A 23,633-nucleotide genomic window follows, 5' to 3' on the forward strand; every position below is an offset into this window, starting at 1 on the left:
AAAATACGTAGTATAATAGGCAGCAATACATGCTAAGAGGAAAATAAAACAAGAAGGGGGATAGGCAGAATGGGCAGAGGCTGCAGTTTTCTATAGCGGTCTGAGAAGACGATATTGAAGACAGCAATGGAATACTCCATGGCCATAAAAAAAGAAGCAGCATGGATGGACATGGAGATAATTACGCTAAGTGAAATAAGCCAGTCAGAGAAAGACTTATATGTGGGATCTAATGAACAAAATAAATGGATGAACTAAATAGAAACAGAGGCATGAATATATGGAACTGACTGAGAGCTGTCAGAGGGGAGAGGGAGGGTGGACTGGATGAAAGGTGAAGGAATTAGCCAAAGAACATATATGTGTAACCCATGGACACAGACAACAGTGTGGTGATGGACAGAGGGAAGGGGGTCAGGGTCTGGGTAGAGGTGGGTAAAGGAGGGGGAGGGAAATGGGGACATCTGTAATAATGTCAACAATAACAATAAAGTAATAAAATAAAATAAAGACAAGGGACTAGTCATGTGGCTCTCTAGGGACAGCATTCCAGACAGAGGAAACAGCAAGTACAATGGTCTTGTGGCTCAGATGTTCTTCGTGTGTTTACTGGTAGCAGGGAGACCATCATCCCTAATCCACTCTCAAGGAGTTAATATTGGTAATAGGACAATGTGCACCTTCCCAACCTTTTTCTAAGATCAAACTATACACACACACACAAACACACACACATATGCTGTACGTATGTGTCCAAATATGAAACAACTAGAATAAAGGTCAATCCCCCATCATTTTCCCTATGAGAAAATCCAAAATTAGATTTATGAACATTTTCATTATAAATGATGAAAGAATATAGCTGAAATATTCAAGTACTGTCATATTATGTAACATTAATTTAGCACAGAGGCAGCAGGAAGGCTCTGTGGATCACAGGGTCAGCCAAGGAAAGCTACTCTGAAGAGGCCACATACGAACCAAGACATGGAAAATGAAATGCATCTGCTTTGGAAAAGTCTGGGGCTAAAGCACTGTGGATAGATAGAGACTATAGCAAAGGCCAGAATGTAGCAGGAACATGAGGGTTTGAGAATATAGACAAAGAAGACCAGTGTGCCTGAAAAAGAGAACCAGAGGCAGACAGAAGCCAGGTGTCACAGGCCTAGCAAGAATATGGGGCTGTGATTCTAACATTAAATGGAAGCCAGTTAAGCAAGAAGTGACATGATCCAGTTTACTTTGCAAAAAGATCATTCTGTTACTATGTGGAGAAAGGATGGAGTGAGAAAGCAGAGTGGAGGCAGGGGGGCAATGAGGAAATTACTTCAATATTTTAAATAAGAGAAAGTATATATAGCTTAGGTTCACAATGGTGGCAATGATAACAGAAATAAATATGTGTACAAATTCAGGTTGCATTGGCTGACAGGAGAGAAAATATGTAAGTGTTTCATTAACAAAAAAAAATTAAAATTATGCAATTGCCCTTATCAAATTAGCAAAAGTTAAAACTGGATAATACCAATTCTGAAGACTATGTAGTTCATAAACCTCTGAAAAGCAATCAGTTATTATTATCAAAAGCCTTAAAAATATTCTCATAATTTTTGACTTAGTCACTGGCACAAAATCAAGTCTTTTGTTGTTGAATGAATTAATTCAACTTTTAGAAAACATGCTTAACGAGGAAATCAGGATTTATGCTCCAGGATATAAGGAGCACATTTATCCTTGCAATACCCAACACTTACGGAGTGGCTGAACAACAGCATATGGTGAAGTGCTGAGCAACATTTCAAATCGCGTTTCAAGATCTGAGGGAAAATTAACTAAGGAAGCAAATTGTACTGGATTTTGTTTTCATGCTGCTAAGTTTTGATATGACAACTGAACAGGGGAGAGCTAGCCGATAACTGGTAATAAAAATTTAACAATAATCTAGTCTAAAATCAAAACAATGCATATTTTCAGAAAACTTACATGCTCAACTCATTCCACATTGTCTGTATCTTACACTATTCAGTCTCTTGTTACCCTTGGTACTAAAAAAGGAAGCGGGGACGTTTCAGTTTTGTGGTTGTCTTGGTAATTTAAGTATAAACATGCACAAAGTCTATTTGTCTCTCTGTCTCCGGTGCCCAGCACAGGACCTGGCCAGAACAGGGACTTGCTCAATCCATCTTTTTGGAGTGAAAATCACAAAAAACAAAAAACAAAAAAAAACCAAAAAAAAAACCCCAACCTTTTCAGTCCCAACTTAGCACCGAAAATTTTAAAAAGTCAAACTGGAAGAGGTCCATAAAAGCTACAGTGCCAAGCGGCTACAATCTACCAGGCATTATTAAACTGTATGCTCCCTCTCTTCACTCCTCACATTAACCCTTCTCTGAAAGAATTACTTTGCACACTTTAAAGCCAGGGAACAGGTTCAAAAATGGTAACGAACCAGCCAAGGTCACAGAGCAACTGAGTTCCAACTCGACCCCTCTCGCGCCTAAACGCACCTACACTGGATGCACCACGAAGGGTGTGGCTTCTAGTGATGGGAAGGGACCCGCTCTCGGGGTTCACTGTTTCTACCGGGAACCGCAGTGATCGCCTAGAGCCCGGGGTCACCAGGGAGACCCGACAGGACCAGCGACCGCCCCTCCCCACGGGACTTCCGGGGCTGGGACCCTCTTCCCCCACCGCTCGGCGCTGCCACCCTGGGCCTGGGCGTCGGCACCGGCCGGGGCCTCGCCCCTCCGCCCCGGGGATTCCCTGTAGGATGGCTCAGAGCCCAGCCTGGAGGATCAGGACCCAGGAACTGAGCTCTCAAAGGTTCGGGGCAGGAAGAAGAGTCTCCCCCACAGAGCAGCGGGAGGCGGCGGCCCGCAGGCGCTGTTTCCAGGACAACCGAGGCCCTCACCCCCCGCCTCCCAGCGTCTCCGCCCCCGGCGTCTCGCCGCTCCTCCCCTCGCTGGAGCCAGAGCTCCGAACAGCGCCCGGCGGGAATGGAGGCGCTCGGTGCACTCTCACCTCTCAGCGCCTGGTGCATGCCCCCCACGCCGCTGTACAGCTCCAGCACCCGCAGGGGTTCCATTCCCGCGCCGCCACCGCCACCCCGGAACTAGGCCTGCCGGTCCCCAACTTCTCCTCCCTCCGCCGGCGCTGCGCCCTGGCCTCGGGTTCCGCGGCTTTTCAGTTCCGCCCCTTCCTGCAGCTCAGGCTCAGGGCTTCACCTGGCAGCTGGGGCCTGGGACTGGAGGGGCCGACAGGGGACACAGGGCATGGAACAGTGAGGTCTCACCAGTGAATAGCAGCCGCTCTGTGGTCTCATGTACGCTTCGTCACCCTTCTAAGTGTTTTCTAGGGCCTTGGGAAGGAAGGAATCTGGAGCTCAGTGGAGGGGCAAAGTTTGCCTTTGCCTCAAAATCATTGGAATCCAGAAAACTCACTTTTCAGGCATGCCGCTTTTCCAGAAGTCCCTCGAACGCCTGAATTGTTCCAACCTTTTCCCATCAGCCTGGAGCACCTAACACGTGCTTGGGTCATGGCGATAAATCTGACCGGCCTCTTCCCCAGAGAAGGTCCCAGAGTTACACTGAGGGAAGTAGCACCTGTGCAGCAGAGCCCTGGTGCCTGCTACCATTGGTAGCGGCGCTACTTATATTTTAGCTTGGAAAACACCCCTCCATAGGATATGCGATCAGTGCAATATGGGACTATTTATGGTCCTCCAAGGGCTAGGGCCTTGCTTCTCCAGGATGGTCCAGTGACCAACTTATTATAAATTGGATTACAGACCAAGAAAGAAAAAAAGGCTATATGCCGGAGAGGCAATGTTCTCATTATGAAGTGTCCCTGTGTTGTTCCCATTACCGCCTCGGGTCTTGTAAGAAAAAATGAGGGAGGACCACTTGTACTAAGTTAACTGATTTCTCAGAAACTTTGCACGTGTGCTAACATAACAACTAAAAGTATGACTACTGTTATCTGAACTACAGAACTGTCTGATCCACATTGATGTGTCCTATGAATGTTTAAATTGTAAAAGTGTATTATACTTCACATGTTTTGCATTTCTTGGTCACTTATTTCAGATAAGAAGGGTTGCGTGGTAGAAAGATAGCAGAGACCTGAGGTTAGCCCTGGCATTGCCAATAACTGGTTGTGTGTGACTCTGCACTGAGCCTGGTTTCTTCATCGGTATCATGAAGGGGAAGGAAGAAAGGGAAATGATTGCTGCGGGCCATGCAGCTTCAGGAAGGCCCTGTGGCTGACTCAGTGCTTGCAAAGGCGGTCCTGATCGGGCCACATGTTAATTATCCGCTCAAATTGAAATGATCTAGAAAGGAGACATTTCAAAAATCTGCTTTAAGCAAATGTGCTCTTAAACCAACTCACAGAAATCATGCACACACTAACATCATATACGATGCATGAAGCAAACTTTTCTAATATGTACTACATAATATTAATGCCGTAAATAGATATCATGCCATATACAGTCAATAATCAACACATTAAATAAATCTAGAATCTGTTTAGCATTAGTGCTATAAATCAAAATAAATATGACCAAGGATCTTACCCTAGAGGGGAGAGACAGGACAGAAATATGTGGAAGAGTTCATGAAAAATACCAACCTCCTGGGAGAACAGGAGGTAGAATCTCATCCCCACACAGGCTGGTTACAGACGGTTCACTCTGATATTGTGAAGAGTCTTCACAGTAGAACCCCAGACTTACCTTTATTTGTTAACTTTGCTTTCACCCTTCTTGAACTCCAACTCCACTGTAAATCAGATGGTTCAGCATTCCCCAAGCACCATTTCCTACTTATATGCCTACTTTACTTGCCTAGAATTCTTCAAGACCCACACTTCAAGTGGAACCTTCCTTCCAGATCCCCAGGCTAGGCACCCCTGCTTGTTTCAGTTCCTTAATGCACCCCATACAGTTCTCTGAAATACAGATTCCACCTGCTCCTATCACCAACTCCTTTCAGTTCTCTTTAGCCCGGTTTTGACTTCCTACTAGTGTATGCCACATAATTTCTTTACACAGTATTTCTTCTCTAAAGACTATCGTGTGTGCTAGTCATTTCAAGAATATAAACTTCTCCACAATCATAATGTACAACTATCTCCATAGAAGATAGCTGTAGATGTTAGGCCCCTTGGATTATGTGTGCGTTCTCTTCCAACCACTTGCACAAGTTTTGTGAGTTGAGGGTGGGAGGAATGCCCCAATCAGGAGTAGTTGAGGAGGAATATAGGATGGGCAGATAAATGTTAAAAAGAAGATATATATTGAAACTCAGCATCCTTTTTGAAAATACAAATATCAAAACGTGGACTTCAGGATATTCAGTGCATTTTCCTTCAAAACAGAGAAACATGCCTGGCCAGTATAGCTCAGTGGTTGAGCATCAACCTAGGAACCAGGAGGTCATGATTTGATTCCCAGTCCGGGCACATGCCCAGGTTGCAGGCTCAATCCCCAGTGCGGGGAGTGCAGGAAGCTGCCAATCAATGTCTCTCTCATCATTGGTGTTTCTACCTCTCTCTCCCTCTCCCTTCCTCTCTGAAATCAATAAAATATATATTTTTAAAACACACACACAATGAGAAAACACACTTGTAAAAAAATGCTTCTCATGCACTGGCTAGGTGGCTCGGTTGGAGCAGCAGCCCATGCAGGTTTGATTCTCAGGTAGGGCACATACCTAGGTTTCAGGTTCGATCCCTGATCAGGGTGGGCACAGGAGGTAACTGATCAATGTTTCTCTCTCTCTCTCTCTCTCTCTCTCTCTCTCTCTCTCTCTCTCTTTCTCTCTCTCTCTTTCTTCAGATGAGGATTTTTAAAAATGCTATTTATCACCTGGCACATGTTAAGTATATTAGAAATAATTAAAGGTTACAATATAATTCTAATGATTATATTAAAATGATAATAGCATACTCAATTATTTAAGGGATCATTATTAACTTGAAATCTAATAATATTCAATTCTTCCTCTCCTGTGTTTCTCTGGTCGTTAATATCTAACTAAATTAAAGTCTGTCAAATGCTTAACATACTTTTTGACATCATTTTTGAGGTTCCATGATCCAGGCAATTTTTTATTCCTCTGTGAAACATGAGGTGGATTCCTATACAGGCTCACCCACAGGTAGAGTATACCCTCTTATGCCAATTGGAATCATGAATAAATTGCATTCTGGTTTTACATGGGAAAAAGTGGTCTTTATGAATTACATGGAAAAAATTTTAAAAGTAGTCATATGGGAGTAAATGGCAAAAATGTCCTCAAGAGAGGAAATTACATTCAGAAGAAACTTGAATTGGAAAGGCCCGGGGTGCTCATCTGCCACTTGTGAGTTCCACTTATTCTAAATGCCTTTTACGGTGTTTCTGCTCAGCCAGCACCAGTCCTTGGTTGGAGAGCTGCTAATGAGAGGCCCAGGGTACTTCACAGCGTGGGGTGGTGGTGAAGGGCTTGAATTACTAAAAATTCTTCTTTAGAGTGACCTAAAATCCAGTTCCTTTGAGATTTGCCCTCTGTACTTATTGTGAAGAACTCTCTGTGTTCTGTAAGGAATTATGTTGCGGTTAAAACTGCAAGCTTCAGAGTCAAAGAGTGTAAACAGGAATCATAAATCTGTTGCTTCCTAACTTGGTGACTTGGAGAAAGTCACCCAACCTCTCTGAGACTAGCAACATCTGCAACGTGTAGAAATAGGACACGCGGTTGCTGTAAGGATTATGTGAAAATTAAAGCAGTTAGCCCAGTGCCTAGCCCTAGCACAATATACGTGCATGTTTTATAAATAGTATCTATGTAATAACATTCTCTGAGTGATGCGCTCCCAGTCCCTTCAGCTGTGTCATGTGGCATGACTGATCCCTGGAGTCAATCACAGTTTGGTGATGCCCATTTTAGGAGCCGTAACCGAACACTGGGCCCTAAACAAGGTCAGATCATCAGGCTACAGAGTGGTCCAGATGGCACAGGCATCGAAGGCCCTAGGCGAGCTGGTGGGAGGAGGAGCCTGCCCGGAGCAGAGTGAAGGAAAGGCTGGAGGTCCGGAAGCCATAGGCACGACTGAAGGGGTGCTGAGCGTAGACGCATAGCAAGTCAGAAGGCAGCAGCACACAGCGGGAGAGACAAACGCCTAGCTCTTAACTCCCAGAAAGGCCAGGGGAGCTGGGAAGGTGGGTGTACAGGCCTGGCAGTCTTAGGGCAAAACTGTCCAAGTGACCTTAAAAGCAGGAAGTATGAGCTGGGAGACCTGGGGTAGAGGTGAGGGCGAAGCTATCAGTATCATCCAATCATTTATTGGTTTTTTTTTCTTGTGCTGGGCACAGAAGAAACTTTTAATCAAAACAACTTTAAAAGTGTAAAACTCTATACTCTATTTCTGACCATAAAGGAGCCAATAATAATAATAATAGTAATAATTTAAAAAACAATTTAATACTTTCTACTTCCAAAGCATAGCACTATTTTTAAAATTTCAAAAATAAATAAAAATTTCATTGATTCTCTAGAGCTCCATTGTCCATCGGGTAGCCTCTGGTCACATTTGGTGATCTGAGTTTAATTAACTTGCAAAATTTAGCTCAGCAGTCACACTGGGCACCTTTCAAGCGCCCAACGGCCGCCATGGCTGTTGGCGACTGTGCTGCTCCGCAAGGAGAGAGGACGTTCCCATCACCACAGGAAGCCCTGCTGGGCGGAGGACCTAGAGAGGGGCTGTCTCTGCAAGTCATGACCCTCCTGGGTAGCCCATCATTCCATGAACAGCAATTGCTCAATTATTGCATATTGGACCTGATTTAAAGCAAGTGCCCCAAAAATACGGAGTGAAAGGGACCCACATAAAAGCAGACCTTGTAGCCAAACATTCGTCTTTTTTCTCTGGTGTCCAGTCATCTTATTCATAGGCTGTCACGGGGAAAAGAAACAGGAGACAGTGGATGTGTTCTCTCAATGACATGATAAACTTCCAGGAGAAAAAGAGCAGACGGAAAAGGACGAACCTTGTGTCTTAGAGGAGTGGAACTCTTCTGTTGTGAGGTAAAGTCTAGTGACTTTTGGTTGTCAATACTCTCTACACTTACCTCTAAAGAAGAAAAAGAATAATTTTTAATTGGAATCAAGGGGAGCAGAATTATAGGCTTTGTGATGAAAAGCATGGCCACCATGAAGTTTGTCATGTAGCTTGCCATTTCAAAGTCCTCAAAGATTTGACACTGATTTTTCTCTTTGAGGTTATTTCTGAAAAATGTAACTTAAAAATGGTTAAAAAATAAATGAAATTTAAAAAAATGATTTTCATCAAATGTTCAACATTACATTTTAGTTAAAGGTAGTGAAATTCTCTGTCTTTAAAACTGCTTTCACATGCTCATGGAAAGTTAGAACTAGAAGGAACCTATTTCCTTAGGCCCAGCTAGAAGGCCTGCTTTCCAGTGTTTTTTTCCAACTATTTTTAGATATAGCACCCTTTGTTCAAATAAAATGTCACCTAGAATCAGAGCATAGAGGGAGAGGGAGAGGGAGGGGGAGGGGGAGGGGGAGAGGGAGAGGGAGAGGGAGGGGGAGGGGGAGGGGAGGGGGAGGGGGAGCACACACGCGCGCGCACACAGCTGTTGTGTTGCTGAAGCTTGGCGATGGAGGCCCAGATCTTCCACCCCCATTGGCCCCCATAGCTGCCTTTAAGTGACCCTGTAGGACATGACCGTAAACCACTGGTTTCTTCCAGCCTCAGTTGTACAGATGGAGACACAGAGACACAGAGGTCCAGAGGTTTAGATAACCTGTCCCAGCCCATGACTAAGTGGAGAGCAGGAAATTCCAACTCAGGTTTCTCCCAGAGGTCCTTCCGGAATACCCTGAGATGTAGCCGAGGGACCAGACCAAAGCAGTCCTAGTCAGGAGAATGCACTGCTTCCTGAGAACAGACAGGTCGGCCTGAGAAATGAAGGCAGCTTGTGAGCTCAGTGAAGGAAACCTGAAGTGACAGGGCAATGCGTGTTATAATGGTCAGACAAACAGGTTAATTCTGCTTCACAAAAAAGGAACCATCTCGAAGGCTAATTGCTAACATTTATAACAGACTCGAGGCCCAAAGCAGCTGTGGCTTCGTCCCGAAGGTCGTCTGAAGGTCGTCCAGCCTAGCATATTATGCTTTTGTTATTATAGATTCTCTGCCCAGTCACTCCTGCAAAGACAACTTAATACAGTGCAAGAAACATGGTCCTGAGAACAGGTAGATTAATATGAATCCTGCTCCTAATACTTTCTGCATCTATGAAACAGAAATAATATTTGTTAAGAAGGTAGTTGTCTGTATTCAATTATTAATTATATATATATATATACATATATACATACATTAGAACAATAAATACTGGCTTCTTCCCACTTTCTGAACAACTTTGTCATAGCATAAAATACAACTATTTTTTTCTAACAATTATATAGAGAAATTGTTTTTCTAGTATGTTTTCAAAAAGAATGTACTACCAAGAGACTAATTGGCACGTTATCTAACCAGACGTATTTCTGTATTGTTTTCTGTGAGGCCTGCATTATTTCAGGTGGAAAAGCAAGCCCCACGATGGGACTACAGGAGATAAAAATGTAATGGTTTCGAGAGCTGTTATTACTGTGCTCCTTTCTCTAGTAATTTATCTGAACATGGAGAACTGTTTGAGTTCTAAATCCCACAAACCAGATCCAGCAAGACCAGGGAAAGGAAATCACACACACACACACACACACACACACACACACACACACACACACAGAAGGCACATACACACACGCTCAAACTCCACAAAAGCCCTTATTCTTCTTCACAGTCTTTTTTTTTTTTCATTGCTATAGTTGTCAGTACTGACAAACCAAAATCCAGAGGAAAATCATCTGCAAGGTTTTTCACTTCATCCTTGCTAGTGAGGTACTAGTTTAGATACACTGCGGCATCAGTTAGCATCATTCTCATTTGATCCATAGTGATAAAAATAACTGACATGGAATTACATAACAGTTCCATTGTACTCCCATTACTGTATTGATTCACCATGTAAGATAAAAACAAACCAATTTTGTTATTTACTTAAAATTGTTAAAATTGACCTTATCAGTTTTCAAAGTCACTTATGTAAACATTATACTACACAAGCACAACTTCGCAGCTGGAATGCACCAGAGGCCAATACCCCTTATATTACAGAGTTAACTGAATTCTGCAAATCAAGACTATCAGTGTTGCATTTCCATCTAAGGTAATGACTGAGGAGTGAAAATATAGTACAAGTCCCAAAGGAATTTGTTCTATGTTTAGTCATTCAGGGAATTCATAATGACTAAAATTGACTATGTTTCAGAAGATGGCAAAAGTATATTTGAATAATAAGATAATATCAATAATAAATGATAATATAGGCCTGCAAGTTTCAAAGAACTTCATGAATGTTTAAAATGCTTATTAATTTATTTCAGACTGATCAGCTTTTCTTCCTTATTACTCTGTTTTTTCACAAAGAATAGGGAAATAAGGCTGTCAGAGAAAGACGAATATCACATGATCTCACTTATATATGGAATCTAAGGAACAAAATAAACTGACAAGAAAAATAGGACCACAGACATGGAAGCATGAAACAGACTGACAATCTCAGAAGGAAGGCGGGAGGAGGGTGGGAAGAGATGATCAAAGAATTTATATGCATATATGCATAACCCATGGCCACAGACAATAGGCAGGTGAAGGCCTAGTGTCGTGTAGGAGCTGGGTGGAGAGGGCAAAGGGGGTAAAATGGAAGACATTTATAATACTCTCAACAAAAAATATTTTTTTTTAAAAAAAAGAGAAAAACCTTCATGTGATCTGCTCAATATCACATAAGTCAATCAATAGTCATTGATTTATTAACATTTATTATTCATTCATTCATTAACAGATTTATTTATAGGTCACAGAATCACATTTTTAAAAAGAGAAATTGAAAGAAAGCATTCAGTTTTTTGTTTTCTTAATAACTGGAAGGCATCAGATAATAAATGAAAGAAGAGAGGCAGTATATATTTTGGGGGAAAACCACATTAGGAGCTAAAAATCATTCTGGTTAGGAAAGAACGTCAGGAATCTGCATGTCATATCTTTTTTTATTCCTTTCATTTTAGGACTAAATCCTCAGATAGGCTGGGAAAAGAATGCAACAAAGAGCATTATTTGTATGTCCTTGTAGAATTCACAGTTTTAAAATCCAAAAGCTTCAGATGGTAGTTTCATTATATGACTTGTGCTATAAAGATGTGACTTTTTTTTGAAAAACAGCTTTTTATTATTACAAAAAGGGAAAGAGACTCAATAAACACACATCAGAAATGACCAGCGTATTGAAAGCCAAACCCAATTCTAAGAGCCTCTCCTCTACGCATTTTTTCTCTTTTTTAGTAATATTAGGGAAATTAAGAAATGTATAAAAAACAAAATTTAAAAACCACAAGAGAAAACTGTGCTAACATTATGATGTTTCTCCTTCTGGTCTTTGCACTAATTATATCTTACCAAAATCATAATCTTCTTGCATATATATTTTATATCCTGACTTTCTTCACCTAACATTTTATGAATACCAGTTCTGAATTTCCTTCAATATATCAAAGAGGTATACAGATTTTGTTATCTTGATTTTTTTTTCTGAATTTTAGAAATAATACATGCTAATTTTGATGGATGAAACAATTATCTATACTAATAAAAGTGTAATGTCCTAATTAGACCAAACAGCCAAATGACCTTCCAGACGTCATTCCTGACGAAGCTGTGGCAGCGGGGCTGAGGCAGAGGGGTTAGGGGCGATCAGGCAGGCAGGCAGAGGGGTTAGGGGCGATCAGGCAGGCAGGCAGAGGGGTTAGGGGCGATCAGGCAGGCAGGCAGAGGGGTTAGGGGCGATCAGGCAGGCAGGCAGAGGGGTTGGGGCGATCAGGCAGGCAGGCAGAGGCGGTTAGGGGCGATCAGGCAGGCAGGCAGAGGGGTTGGGGCGATCAGGCAGGCAGGCAGAGGCGGTTAGGGGCGATCAGGCAGGCAGAGGCGGTTAGGGGCGATCAGGCAGGCAGGCAGAGGGATTAGGGGTGATCAGGCAGGCAGGCAGAGGGGTTAGGGGCGATCAGGCAGGCAAGCAGAGGGGTTAGGGGCGATCAGGCAGGCAGGCAGAGGGGTTAGGGGCGATCAGGCAGGCAGAGGCGGTTAGGGGCGATCAGGCAGGCAGGCAGAGGGATTAGGGGTGATCAGGCAGGCAGGCAGAGGGGTTAGGGGCGATCAGGTAGGCAGGCAGAGGGGTTAGGGGCGATCAGGCAGGCAGAGGCGGTTAGGGGCGATCAGGCAGGCAGGCAGAGGTGGTTAGGGGTGATCAGGCAGGCAGGCAGAGGGGTTAGGGCGATCAGGCAGGCAGGCAGAGGGGTTAGGGGCAATTAGGCAGGCAGGCAGAGGTGGTTAGGGGCGATCAGGCAGGCAGGCAGAGGCGGTTAGGGGTGATCAAGCAGGCAGGCGAGTAGTTAGGGGCATCAGGCAGGCAGGAGACTTACATGACATTCCAAGCCCAGGTTTATATTTTACTTAGGTACCCACCTACAGAACTATCACAAGGCCATCAGGGACATTTTGGGCGTGAGCTCAGAGTTGCACATATCTGTACACATATGTCTGTGTCTGAATTTTAACATCAAAAACATATATGCCTGCAATGCAAAAGAAAACACAATTTAAGCACAGTACAAAATACATTTTGTTTAAATTGTCTCAAGACTAGTTTATTTGAATACATGCAGGAATGGAGGGTCATCTTAAAAGTGATAAAAGTTAATAGTTTTTTAACTTCATGTGATCGTGATTTTTTTTATTTTAATTGATCTTTATTGTTGAAAGTATTACAGATGTCCCTTTTTTTTCTCCACTGACACCCTAACCTGTCCCCACCCTCCACCCCAGGCCTTCACCACCCTATTATCTGTGTCCAAGGGTTATGCATATATGCATGCATGTTCTTTGGTTCATCTCTTCCCACCCACCCACCCTGCCTTCCCTCTGAGATTCCACAGTCTGCTCCACACTTCTTTGTCTCTGGATCTATTTTTGAACCTAACTTTTAAAAGCATTTTAGTTCCTAAAACAGTAACATAACTTACTTTCAAGTGATGTCAGTCTCTTTTTAAAAAGCTGCCTATGAGGAAAAGACTAAATGTCAACACCTTAAAAAACACTCACTCTCATTTAAAGCTTTCCTCTGCGATTAGCATGAGCACTCCGGAGTCCCAATCACAATGCAGGTGCATCCCCAGCACCAGCGACTCTGGGTGATGGTCTGTGAAGGCAGAGCATTCCCAAAGTGATCGCTCCCCTTTCGCCTCAGTAGGAGTTGACGTGCAATTTTTGACTAAAAGTACCAAACACCAGATGCCAATACCAAAGTAAAATACAACAGTATAATGCAATGTTTCCAACGGAAGATTCCAGAAAGAGTTCTATAACATTTATAACCGTTTACCCAGGGGAAGGTAAAAAGATGAAGGTTTTTGGAGAAAGCTACCAGCATGCCTCTCCTCAGAAGACCGATGGGGCCCTTTGCCACTCACCTCAAGCACAGGTTCAGTGCTTCAAAGAACCACCCAGGAAGTTTGTTCCCTCATTACCCTCTGAGGTTTTTTTATTTTTCAATTACAGTTGACTTTTTTTCTTTCTTTTTTATCTATTTTATTGATTTTTTACAGAGAGGAAGGGAAAGGGATAGAGAGTTAGAAACATCGATGAGAGAGAAACATCGATCAGCCGCCTCCTATACACTTCCCACTGGGGATGTGCCCACAACCTGTACATGTCCTTGACCGGAATCCAACCCGGGACCCTTCAGTCCACAAGCTGACACTTTATCCACTGAGCCAAACTGGTTAGGGCTACAGTTGACTTTAAACACTATTTCATATTAGTTTCAGGTGTATAGTATGGTTGTTAGACAATTATATAATTTTTGAAGTGACACCCCCATGATAATCCTAGTGCCCACCTGACACCATAATAGTTATTACAATATTGTTGACTATATTCCCTACGCTGTACTTTACATCTCCATCACTCTTTTGAGACTACCAATTTGTACTTCTTACTCCCTTTTTTACCCAGCCCCACAAAACTCCTTTCACCTGGCAACCCTCATTTTGTTCTTTGTATCTATGAGTCTGTTTTTTGGTTCATTTACGTTGTTCTTAAGATTCCACATACAAGTGAAATCATATGGTATTTGTCTTTTCTCTGTCTGGTTTTATTTCACTAACATAATACCCTCTCTAGAGGGTACCCTCTGAATTTTAGAATGTAAAGTACGTCCCTTGGACCAGATCTAAGCCACACAAGAGAGAGCTAGCTGTCTTGGGCTCTGTTCAAGAATCACCCTCTGGAAAGTAGAGATCAGAGCACACAGAAGCAAGGAGTGCACTTCTGAAAAACTCCTACCTTCTGTGGAAGCCAAAATAAAAATGCACTTCTGTGTGTCAAGGAAGCGTTGGGAGAGACATCCCAATAATGAGAAGTCTCCCAAGAAGCACCTGCTAGAAAACGGGCCAGTTTTAAACGCAAGCTGAAACCAGAGGTGTAAACCAACGCTCGGTCATCAATAGCACCTGCCCAGTAAGAACTTTTTCTCCCCCACCTCTTCTGTTAATGAGGAAGGAGGATGGAGAGAGGGAGAGAGGGGAGGAGAAGGGAGGGGAGAGGGAAATCCAGTATTCTCATTTTCTATGGCTCCTTGCCTCCAGCACTCAAGCTAGGAGAGAGAAGACACGTAACTTTAACACAAGATTGAAATTTTGCTTATTACAGGACTTGCAGATTATAAATCACGTGATTAATGTTCTCAATTAGAAGTGATCAGAGAATTGTTTGATTTTTAAAGTGACCAGAAAAGTCATGGGAACTCCTTGAATTTTCATTTTCAAAATGATCAGACCCTTTTTCCAGCTGCCCTCTTCTCTTATTCTTCCTTGCCCTTGACTTCCAGGCTTCTGTCCTTCCTCTTCTTCCTGCTGGAATTTAATAACAAACACCCACATTATTGAGTACTTACTCTGTGCTAGGCACTCACCTATGTATTGCATGAACATTTCTCTTCATCTTCATGCAACCCTGAAATATGACCACCCCATTTCAGGTATGAGGACACTGAGCCTTCCCCATGGTTCTACCATAGGAAGCAGAGGATCTGGGAATTTACCCACGTAGCCTGACTCCACAGTCATCGTTCCACCAGAGGATGAGTGAAGTGTAGTCTCTTAGTTCAAAGGATAAAAAATGTCAGGCTTACTTTCTTTAACTAAACATATGTGGGTCTCCCTTATTTCATGAGAAAGTGGAGACATTCCACTGATGGAGAATTAGTAGGGAAGTCAACACAGCTATTTTTTTGTAATCATACAAGCTGCTGACACACGCATTCTAAACTCCTGGGTGATGTCAGTGTCAACAATCACAAAGCCTCGCCAACCCAGACATAAAACAACAACAACATCTAAAATTTGTAATGTTTGACCTTTGGAAACTGCATTTTCAGATTTTAATCCAGTTTTATTCTCACAGGGATCCTCTGGGTGTGCATCATTTTTGCTGTGTTTTTTATGAGGAAACTAAGATTAAAAGCTTTAAAAACCTGTGTTTTACTTAACATCACAAACGAATACATGACAGAGCCAGAACTAAAAGGGGCAGATGTCAAAGGGAAGTTGAAAAATTAACCCATTTTTGTATCGACTTCCAAACCTCTCTGCACCATCAATATTTATATGAATCATGCTTGACCCTTACGCTCCGCATTTTTCCATGCTCCAAGTGCCGCGCAAATCCTCTACCATATATTGAAGCCCTCACTTCATCCCAGTGAGATAACTCATGGAGAGTAACAACACACGTGGTTTTCAGATGCAGAGACTGGGGTTTCAAGGGGCCAACAAGTTCGCCTAGTCAATGCAATACAATAATCTTATAGAGTTTTACAAACTTGAGTTGAATTTATTCTTTAATATGGAAAGACATGTCTTTTCTCACGGGAGAGGTTATTCTAGAATTTCAGAGCTGTGCAAACATATTTTCCGTAACCTCGTCATCTGGATTGCCCTTCTCTGAGAAAGCAAAGGTTCATGCAAGCAATTAGTTCTGCTGATTATGTCCCAGGCTTTCTCTTTGTTCTTTTTTGGAATTCTAAGAGGTAAAATATTTTTTCTCTCTATTCTTCCTTTCCTTATGAGCAAAGACTCATCAACATGCCCGCTCTCCAACCTCTGTATTTTTCATACCCTCCCTGGCCACAAGCACTAACAGTTCATTAGCACAATGGTTCTCAGACTTTAGCATTCCTCAGAATCATCTGGAATCATCTTGTTAAAACGCAGATTGCTAACCACCGCCCCCCCCCCACCCCCAGCCCCCGGGGTTTCTGATTCAGTCTGTCTGGAGCGGGGAAGGATAGCTGGCATTTCTAACAAATGTCCAGGGGATGCTGCTGCCGAGCTGGCCTGGGGACCACACTTCGGGAACCACGGGACTGTACTTCCCCCACATGTTCCCCGTCCCCACAGAAAAGCCTCCAGCAGCTAAGGTTCATGAGCACAAACGGTGCTCAGTGCCTTGGCCGCACACTAAGGCTTCTATCTGGAGGGGAAAGAATGGTTGGCCTGACTCACGGTCTTTTCAAGCTTTGCCAGCCACAAAATTAAAAACAGAAAAGGGCTGCAGTGAAAGCAAAATGGAAACAGCCACAGCGACACTGTCTACATGGTGAGCCTTACAGCATGACTTCTGGAGTCCGGACAAGAGATATCGGGATGATTCAGGTGCCTGTAGGTGGAGCGCGCTAGGAACGGGCACCACAGGCCTCACAGGAAACCGGGCTCCTGTCCGGACCCCAGGAGCCAGTCGGATGCTTGGCTCCCAGTTTTCTTCAACTGTCGACAATACGTTCTTCCACTGACTTCTCCAAACACACATCGACCTAAAACGCTTTGGATGAACTAACTTCTTCCACAACTTCTCTACTATTTTTTTTAAGCCAATAAGCAAATACCGTTGGAGCATCAGGCAGGTAGACAGAAAATCTGGAGAGAGACGCTGGCAAAAGAGTTTCCTTCCAGCTCCTTTATTTTTATTACCATCGCCTCTAGACAACTCTCAAAGGAGACTTGAATCCCATTTTTCATCTCCTTGAAAAAAGGAAGGCATTTTAATGTAGTGGTATAAAGTACTTCAGTATTCTAGTTTATCAAAAGTGTGACTAGTATTTTAAATAACACAGATTAAATAACAAAATGAAACTGACAAGAAATGTTATTATAAGACACAGCATTTCTGCTTAGAAAAGAAGCTATTAATTCTACCTTTATTTAAGTTAGCAATATTTTGCAGAAACTACTGACCTTTATTCTGATCACCATGAGTCCATTAAATTTCAAGATATGGGCCAGCCAGTGAATAATATGCTACTAAGTAATAAACCCATACCATCCAATGCACTTTTTCTGCCCTCGTCCAAAGAAAAAGAAGAGAGATGCATAATGGTAAGGTCCCTGAATGCACCAGTTTTGAAGGAAGGAAGCCACTCGGTAGGAGCATGAGTCACCAGAACTACTTCCTTAGTGATAAAAGTTGCCTAAGTAACCTAGATGCCTGGGCAGTCTGCTGGGTTTCAAACCACTAGTCATTTCCGTTACTTAATTGCTAACTGTTCTTCCCCACTGCAGTTTGGAGCCTGTGTTTTATGTAGTAACCCAGCAACTAGTTGTTTTGTTATATTTTATCAAGGACAACAGAACAGGAAATTTTACATTTCCATGGATTTCAGAGTAAAAGTCGGTGTTATTTCATTCTAACTTTAAGGGGGGATAATTACGTTACTCACACTAGGTCTCCCTGCGGTAGAATGATTATGTAAGGCTTGGAGACGAAAATGATTTAACAGAGAAGGGAGAAGTAGACCAGATGCCCTCTGAGCCAAAGGAAGGTGCTGGATTCATTTCTGGGTCCTTAGCACCCAGCAGAGAACCAGGCACACACTAGGACTCCAAATACATTGACTGAAGGGGGTCACTAATTCTCCGCAGAATAATCCAATCTGTTAAGTAATTGTGCCACTACCGAGTTAGGATTTCATCAGGCTATTTAACACTTTCATGCATTCTTTTACCCTTGAATCTACAAAGAACTGTCATATTTGTTACTCTTGCCCTTATACACATATGAAGTACTCTCCCCTCCTTTAATCCTTACCAAAGATATGTTCCTATTGATTTAAAACAGAGAGAAGAGAGAGGAGAGAGAGAGAGAGAGAGAGAGAGAGAGAGAGAGAGAGAGAGAGAGAGATCGACTAGCTGCCTTCTGTAGGCACCCTGAATGGAACCCACAACCTGCATATGTGCCCTCACCAGGAATCGAACCTGCAGGATGACACTCCAACCAACTGAGCCACATTGGCTTGGGCACATGTAAAGTACTTTAAAGTATTTTAAATAGAATTGGTGTTGATAAGCATTACTTGGAAATAATCTTAAGTGTATTGACAATAAGATTACTATGGTGCAAGAAATTTTAAAAGCTGGATAGCAAGCTCATATGTGTTATCAGTAATGTTCCTTTAGCTTTGCCCTGAGAATCTTGGTTTTCCTGTAATTCACTGGACTTCTCATTTCACACAACTCTCTCATGATTCTTGAACTGTACAATATTAGTACCTCGCATGTTAATAAATCTCCCTAAAATTCAAACTAATGGCGAGTAAATATGAGTTAGAGGTACAGTTAGGGTTATGTGTTCCAAACATGTGGACAGTTTATTTCTTTTCCACTAGCAAATGTGGTTAAGGGTTTTTATTCACTTAATTGTATGCAGGAGTCATATGTCATATATATCAAATCATTCTGGTGGTTGAGTCAGAATTAAGAAATGAGATCTCCATAGAAAACCCCTAAAACTGTCCAGAAATGTCTTGATGATTCATTAAGGACATCATATTCTCTGAATTCAGAGGGGTCCTATTGCAACAGAACAGGAGAAAAAGAAGTCCAAAGAGATAGATTGACACTCTGATAAGAATGCCAAAGAGACCTGAGGATGTCACCAACAGCGGTACAACACCATGGCATGTGAGGTGCCACAGTACAGTGACATTAGAGTGTAGAGTCTAGAACCTTAAGTCCTGGGTTCAAATCCCAGGTCTGCCACTTCCTGGCTGTGTGAGCCTAAGTGAGTTACTTACTTTCTCTGAAGTAACTTACTATTACTTACTTTCTTCATATGTCTAATAGGGCTGTAGTGAGGATTAAATAAGTTAGCACATGCTAAATAAGTTAACACTTGGCATACAGAAGGGGCTCAGTATATGCCAGCAATCATTATGATTACCATTAGCTTTCCTACCTGGGCCAGACTCCGATTCTAGTAATGACATCACAGCATGCCTAGTTATCATGGACATGAAACTAACCCAGTGTTAGCAAAAGAGAAACCCTGATCTAGACATGCAAGGATCTCTGCACTGGGTGGTCCTCACACATGTCTTAACTACTAAAGTTCTAGCCATGGCAGAGAGATAAATTACAATATTGTATCCGAATAATGTTTCATAATTTATGCTATGAAAAAAAAAATGTATTGAGTCTACATTAAATTCAAGTTCCCTGATATTTTTTGCAGTTATTCCACATTTCCATGAGTCACTTTAGAGAGCATATTTCAGTACTTAGCTAATTAGAAATACAAAACCTTACACAATAGTTTAGAAACCACTGCAATAGAATTATGAAGAGGGCTGCAATCCCTTTATTCTGCTAAAGTTTACTCAGAATGGCTTTTCTTTACTTATTTCTTATGATTTTAATACATCTTGATTATATTTTGCCTTTCATCATTATGCCATCATATATAATTTTCACAATAGTACCTGGGATCCACAAGGACAAGCATACCAATACAGGAGACTTACATGACATTCCAAGTCCATATTCACATCTTACTTAGGCACCCACCTCCAGAACTATCACAAGGCCAGTAGGGATGTTTTAGGCATGAGCTCAGAGTTGCATTGCTCTGTACACATATGTCTGTGTCTGAATTTTCACATTTAAAAAGTTATGCCTGCAATGCAAAAGCAAAGATAATTTAAGCACAATACATAATATATTTCATTTAATTTGTCTCAAGTCTAGTATACGTGAATACAGGCGGGAATCCAGGATTAGCTTACCAACTGATAAAAGCTAACACATTTTAAAACACATTTTAGCTCCCAAAGCCATAACATAAATTAGTCCCAAGATATATGTCAGTTGCTTTAAAAAAAAAAAAAAAAGCTTCCTACAAAGAAAAGATTAAATATCCATATCTAAAAAGCCACTCACGCACATTTAAAGCTCTCCTCTGCAATTAGCATGGGCTTTTTGTCCTCCACACGACATCACGTAGTGTCACTCTGATTTATGTGTTTATTGTTTTTCTCATACTTGGTCTTTGGATTTTCACTTCTAAGCTCTTCAATGACCTCTGTCAGCATACATGGAGACCAAAGTTTGATGGGGTATATTTTAAACTGCGAATTTATCGAACATATTTAAAAGTAAATTAAATATTCAGGATTCTAATGAATGTCATTTCACTGGCTAAATGAATGTGGTATACCAGAACTAAAGCGCCCCCAAAGTGTTGGGAAGATCGGCCCGTTCATTCCTCAGTTTTGAGATAAGTGAGACGGACTTCTTTCATTTTTCCCAAATTCACAGGAAAGAGATTTGGGCTATACACATAACGATATTTCCTTTCTAACCTCACAGGTTGTCATACATACAAACCAGAAATTAGTTTTTAATTTGTTCAGTTCTTTAAAAGAAACCTGTGCTATTAAACCGTTATTATCATTAGACCCATTACCCAAATATCTCCTGAAGAAAACTTCCACCACTTGGGAACCAGATGACGACAACAAATAGGCAGAGCAAATTTCCAGGATGCCGAAGCACTCGGCAAAATGTCTCCAGTAACAGGACCGTCCCCTTTATCCTAAAAAATGGCAACAACATTAAAGGTCAAAGGTCAGGTACCTGCATGCTTTCTGTGGTGGTCTCACTAAACTGTGATGGTATTGGTTAGGTCTCTTTCAAATAAGGTCCAGTTTTTATAACTGGTTTGTGTTTGTTTGGATCAGGTGAACCAACATTGAAAATGGAGCTTCATGTTTTTGTCTAATATTGACTTGAATTTTTTTTTTGGCACTAGGTTTTCCCTCTATATGTTAATTGACATCTTTTGTTCCTTCTACATACTTTCTACCTTCTTTTTCCTTAATCATAAACTGTGCATTAGACTTTGATGAAATTATAAACTACACATAGTTCAATGGTAAATTCTAACTTTTTTTTTCCCCAAGAAAAAGATTTAAAGAGATTTCTAGGAGTTTGTCTTTAAGCTTCTTTTTCTCTGAACTTTAGAAAATTTAGAGGAAACTGAAGTGCCTGATTTATCATTATCTGTGGAGACCAGACCAACACACTCACACCAGGTAAGGAACAATATAAGGCAATCGACATTCATTTATGTCAACAGACTAGAAGTGCTGTAAAGGGTAAAACTGCATTATTCAGCTTTTACCCACCTTTCCCATAAAGTTAGGCTTTATATAGACTAGAGAAGGGAAGACACTTCCAGGTAAAGGGATTTCAATGAATTATCTTTCACTTCAAATTAATTTCCCATTGACGTTATTTTTGTGTCTAATGCGTCCATTCGCTCAGAGCCCTGTGACTTGCCTGTCCTCTCTGGCTTCACAGCCTTCATCATCATTGTATCCCCCAAGGTCACCTCCTTTTTACCATTCACCTGATCTACTGCAAACAGCCATCTAATTGGCCTCCCCCGCTCCTCCTCCAGCATGCCAGCACCGTCGTCCTCAAATGCAGCTACAAGCATGCCTTTCTCCTAGTCACAAAGGCAGTGAATTCCCCCTGCCCACCACATCAATTATACACTCCTCTCTCTGGCATTTTGTCCTCCAATGCATGGTCCCATGTTAGCGTTCAATGCCCTCTCTCCCCTAGAACTGCTCCATCGTCCAGCCACCCTGGGATTCTTGCTACTGCCGGGATGTGCCCGGAACTCTGTCATCTATGCAATCTTTGCGTATGCTGTCTCACCTGTCTTAAACATCCTTTCTCTACCATGGTAAGCTGTAAAAATCATACCCATGCCCCCAAATACCACCTCTTCAAACTACATTTTCTAATCTCCCTCAAATGGACATGATCATGTCTCCATCAAAACCCTCCCATATTTCCTTCATGTCTCCATCAGGTCTCTCACTCGCCACGTCCTGCTGGGTATGACAGCACTGCCGGGGGTTCCTAATCCTTTCACAAGCATAGGAGCTCCCCAGAGGCATGCGAAGTGCATATACTGAGAAGCAGGGCAGGCAGTGCAGAAAACGGGAAACACCTGCCTGTTGAACGGAATGTGAGGAAGGACCTGAGATGGGAAATGCGGTGTGTTCCTGGAGCAGAGAGAAGCGTAGGGCCCCTGAAATTGCTGTCTGGTGGGCAGCAGTGGCAATAAGGATGGACGTGATACCTAGCATGGCTTTCAAAGGCCACAGTTGAGCTATGCTCTTCAGCCTCCAGCTGCAGCAAAGTCTCTGGTTCCTTCATCATCTTTATTGCAAATTGTAGCTACTTTGTTCTTTTACGTGAGTATTGTCTCTGAGCCACACATTCCAAGAGTGCATGCATTAAGCCTGCCTTGTTGATCATTCCCAGTGTCTAGCAGAGTGACTGGCATGTGTCAATATTCAATAAATGTGTTTTGAGTAAGTTAATAAAATTCGCGGATCATAATAGCCTGTAAAGACGAAATGAAGTCACATGTAAAGTAACTAGCACAATGCTTGAACATAATAAGCACTAGAAAATATTAGTCGCCTGCCTCCCTTTTTCCCTCCTTCCCTCCCTCTTTTCTTCCCTCCCTCCCTTCCTCTCTGACTACTCCTGCATCAGTCCCTACATTCAAAACAGTGTATCAGGTTTCTCTCTAGGCACTGAAAATAGGATAGTGAACAAAAGAGAGAAAAAACCCTGCCCTCAGGGAGCTTAATGAGGGAATGAGTGGTTCACTTTGGATCTTCAGGGGATCTGATGAATGCAGTTATTAAGAAAAGGGGGTTGTGGTTTGGCTCAATGGATAGAGTATCAGCCTGTGAACTGAAGGGTCCTGGGTTTGATTCCGGTGCCCAGGTTGCGGGCTTGGTCCCCAGTAGGGAGCGTGCAGGAGGCAGTCAATGATTCTCTCTCATCATTGATGTTTCTAACTCTCTCTCCCTTTCCCTTCCTCTCAGAAATCAATAAAAATATCTTTTTTTTTTTTTAAGAAAAGGGGGTTGTGGCTTGAAGACAGACACACTAGTGGGGGTAAGGAGAGCATAGAGGAAGGGAAGCCAGTTACAGTGTTGCAGGATGAGGTATAAAGGCTTGGATAAGTGACAGCAACACAACAGGAGAGGATACAGGAAGTAATGGGGTAGGGCACCCATTGGTCTAAGATCCCCGAGTAAGGAA

General features: G+C 42.3%; 1 protein-coding gene and 1 long non-coding RNA gene across 7 annotated transcripts in view; both read right to left on the reverse strand.

Moving 5' to 3' along the window:
- The window catches only part of TRDMT1 (tRNA aspartic acid methyltransferase 1), a 67,209-nt gene extending 54,228 nt beyond the window's left edge, over positions 1 to 12,981 (reverse strand). The window contains exon 1 of one of the 6 annotated variants that reach the window (XM_059660281.1): positions 3,022 to 3,643. In XM_059660281.1, coding sequence (XP_059516264.1) covers positions 3,022 to 3,085 — 64 coding nt within the window. In that variant the 5' untranslated portion in view covers positions 3,086 to 3,643. Of the gene's footprint in view, positions 1 to 2,507; positions 2,728 to 3,021; positions 3,644 to 12,636 lie in introns of those variants that run through there. The other 5 variants (XM_059660254.1, XM_059660244.1, XM_059660272.1 and 2 more) reach the window with 5 other exon arrangements.
- A 76-nt stretch (positions 12,982 to 13,057) lies between these two features.
- LOC132213537 (uncharacterized) lies at positions 13,058 to 23,005 on the reverse strand. The gene is made up of 3 exons (XR_009448021.1): positions 20,443 to 23,005; positions 17,463 to 20,175; positions 13,058 to 17,249 (listed from the first exon to the last, which is right to left on the reverse strand). It is a non-coding gene; the product is annotated as an uncharacterized LOC132213537 (long non-coding RNA).
- Positions 23,006 to 23,633: the final 628 nt, after the last annotated feature.

This window comes from Myotis daubentonii, chromosome 1 (assembly GCF_963259705.1).
Source record: "Myotis daubentonii chromosome 1, mMyoDau2.1, whole genome shotgun sequence".
Taxonomy (NCBI): Eukaryota; Metazoa; Chordata; class Mammalia; order Chiroptera; family Vespertilionidae; genus Myotis; species Myotis daubentonii.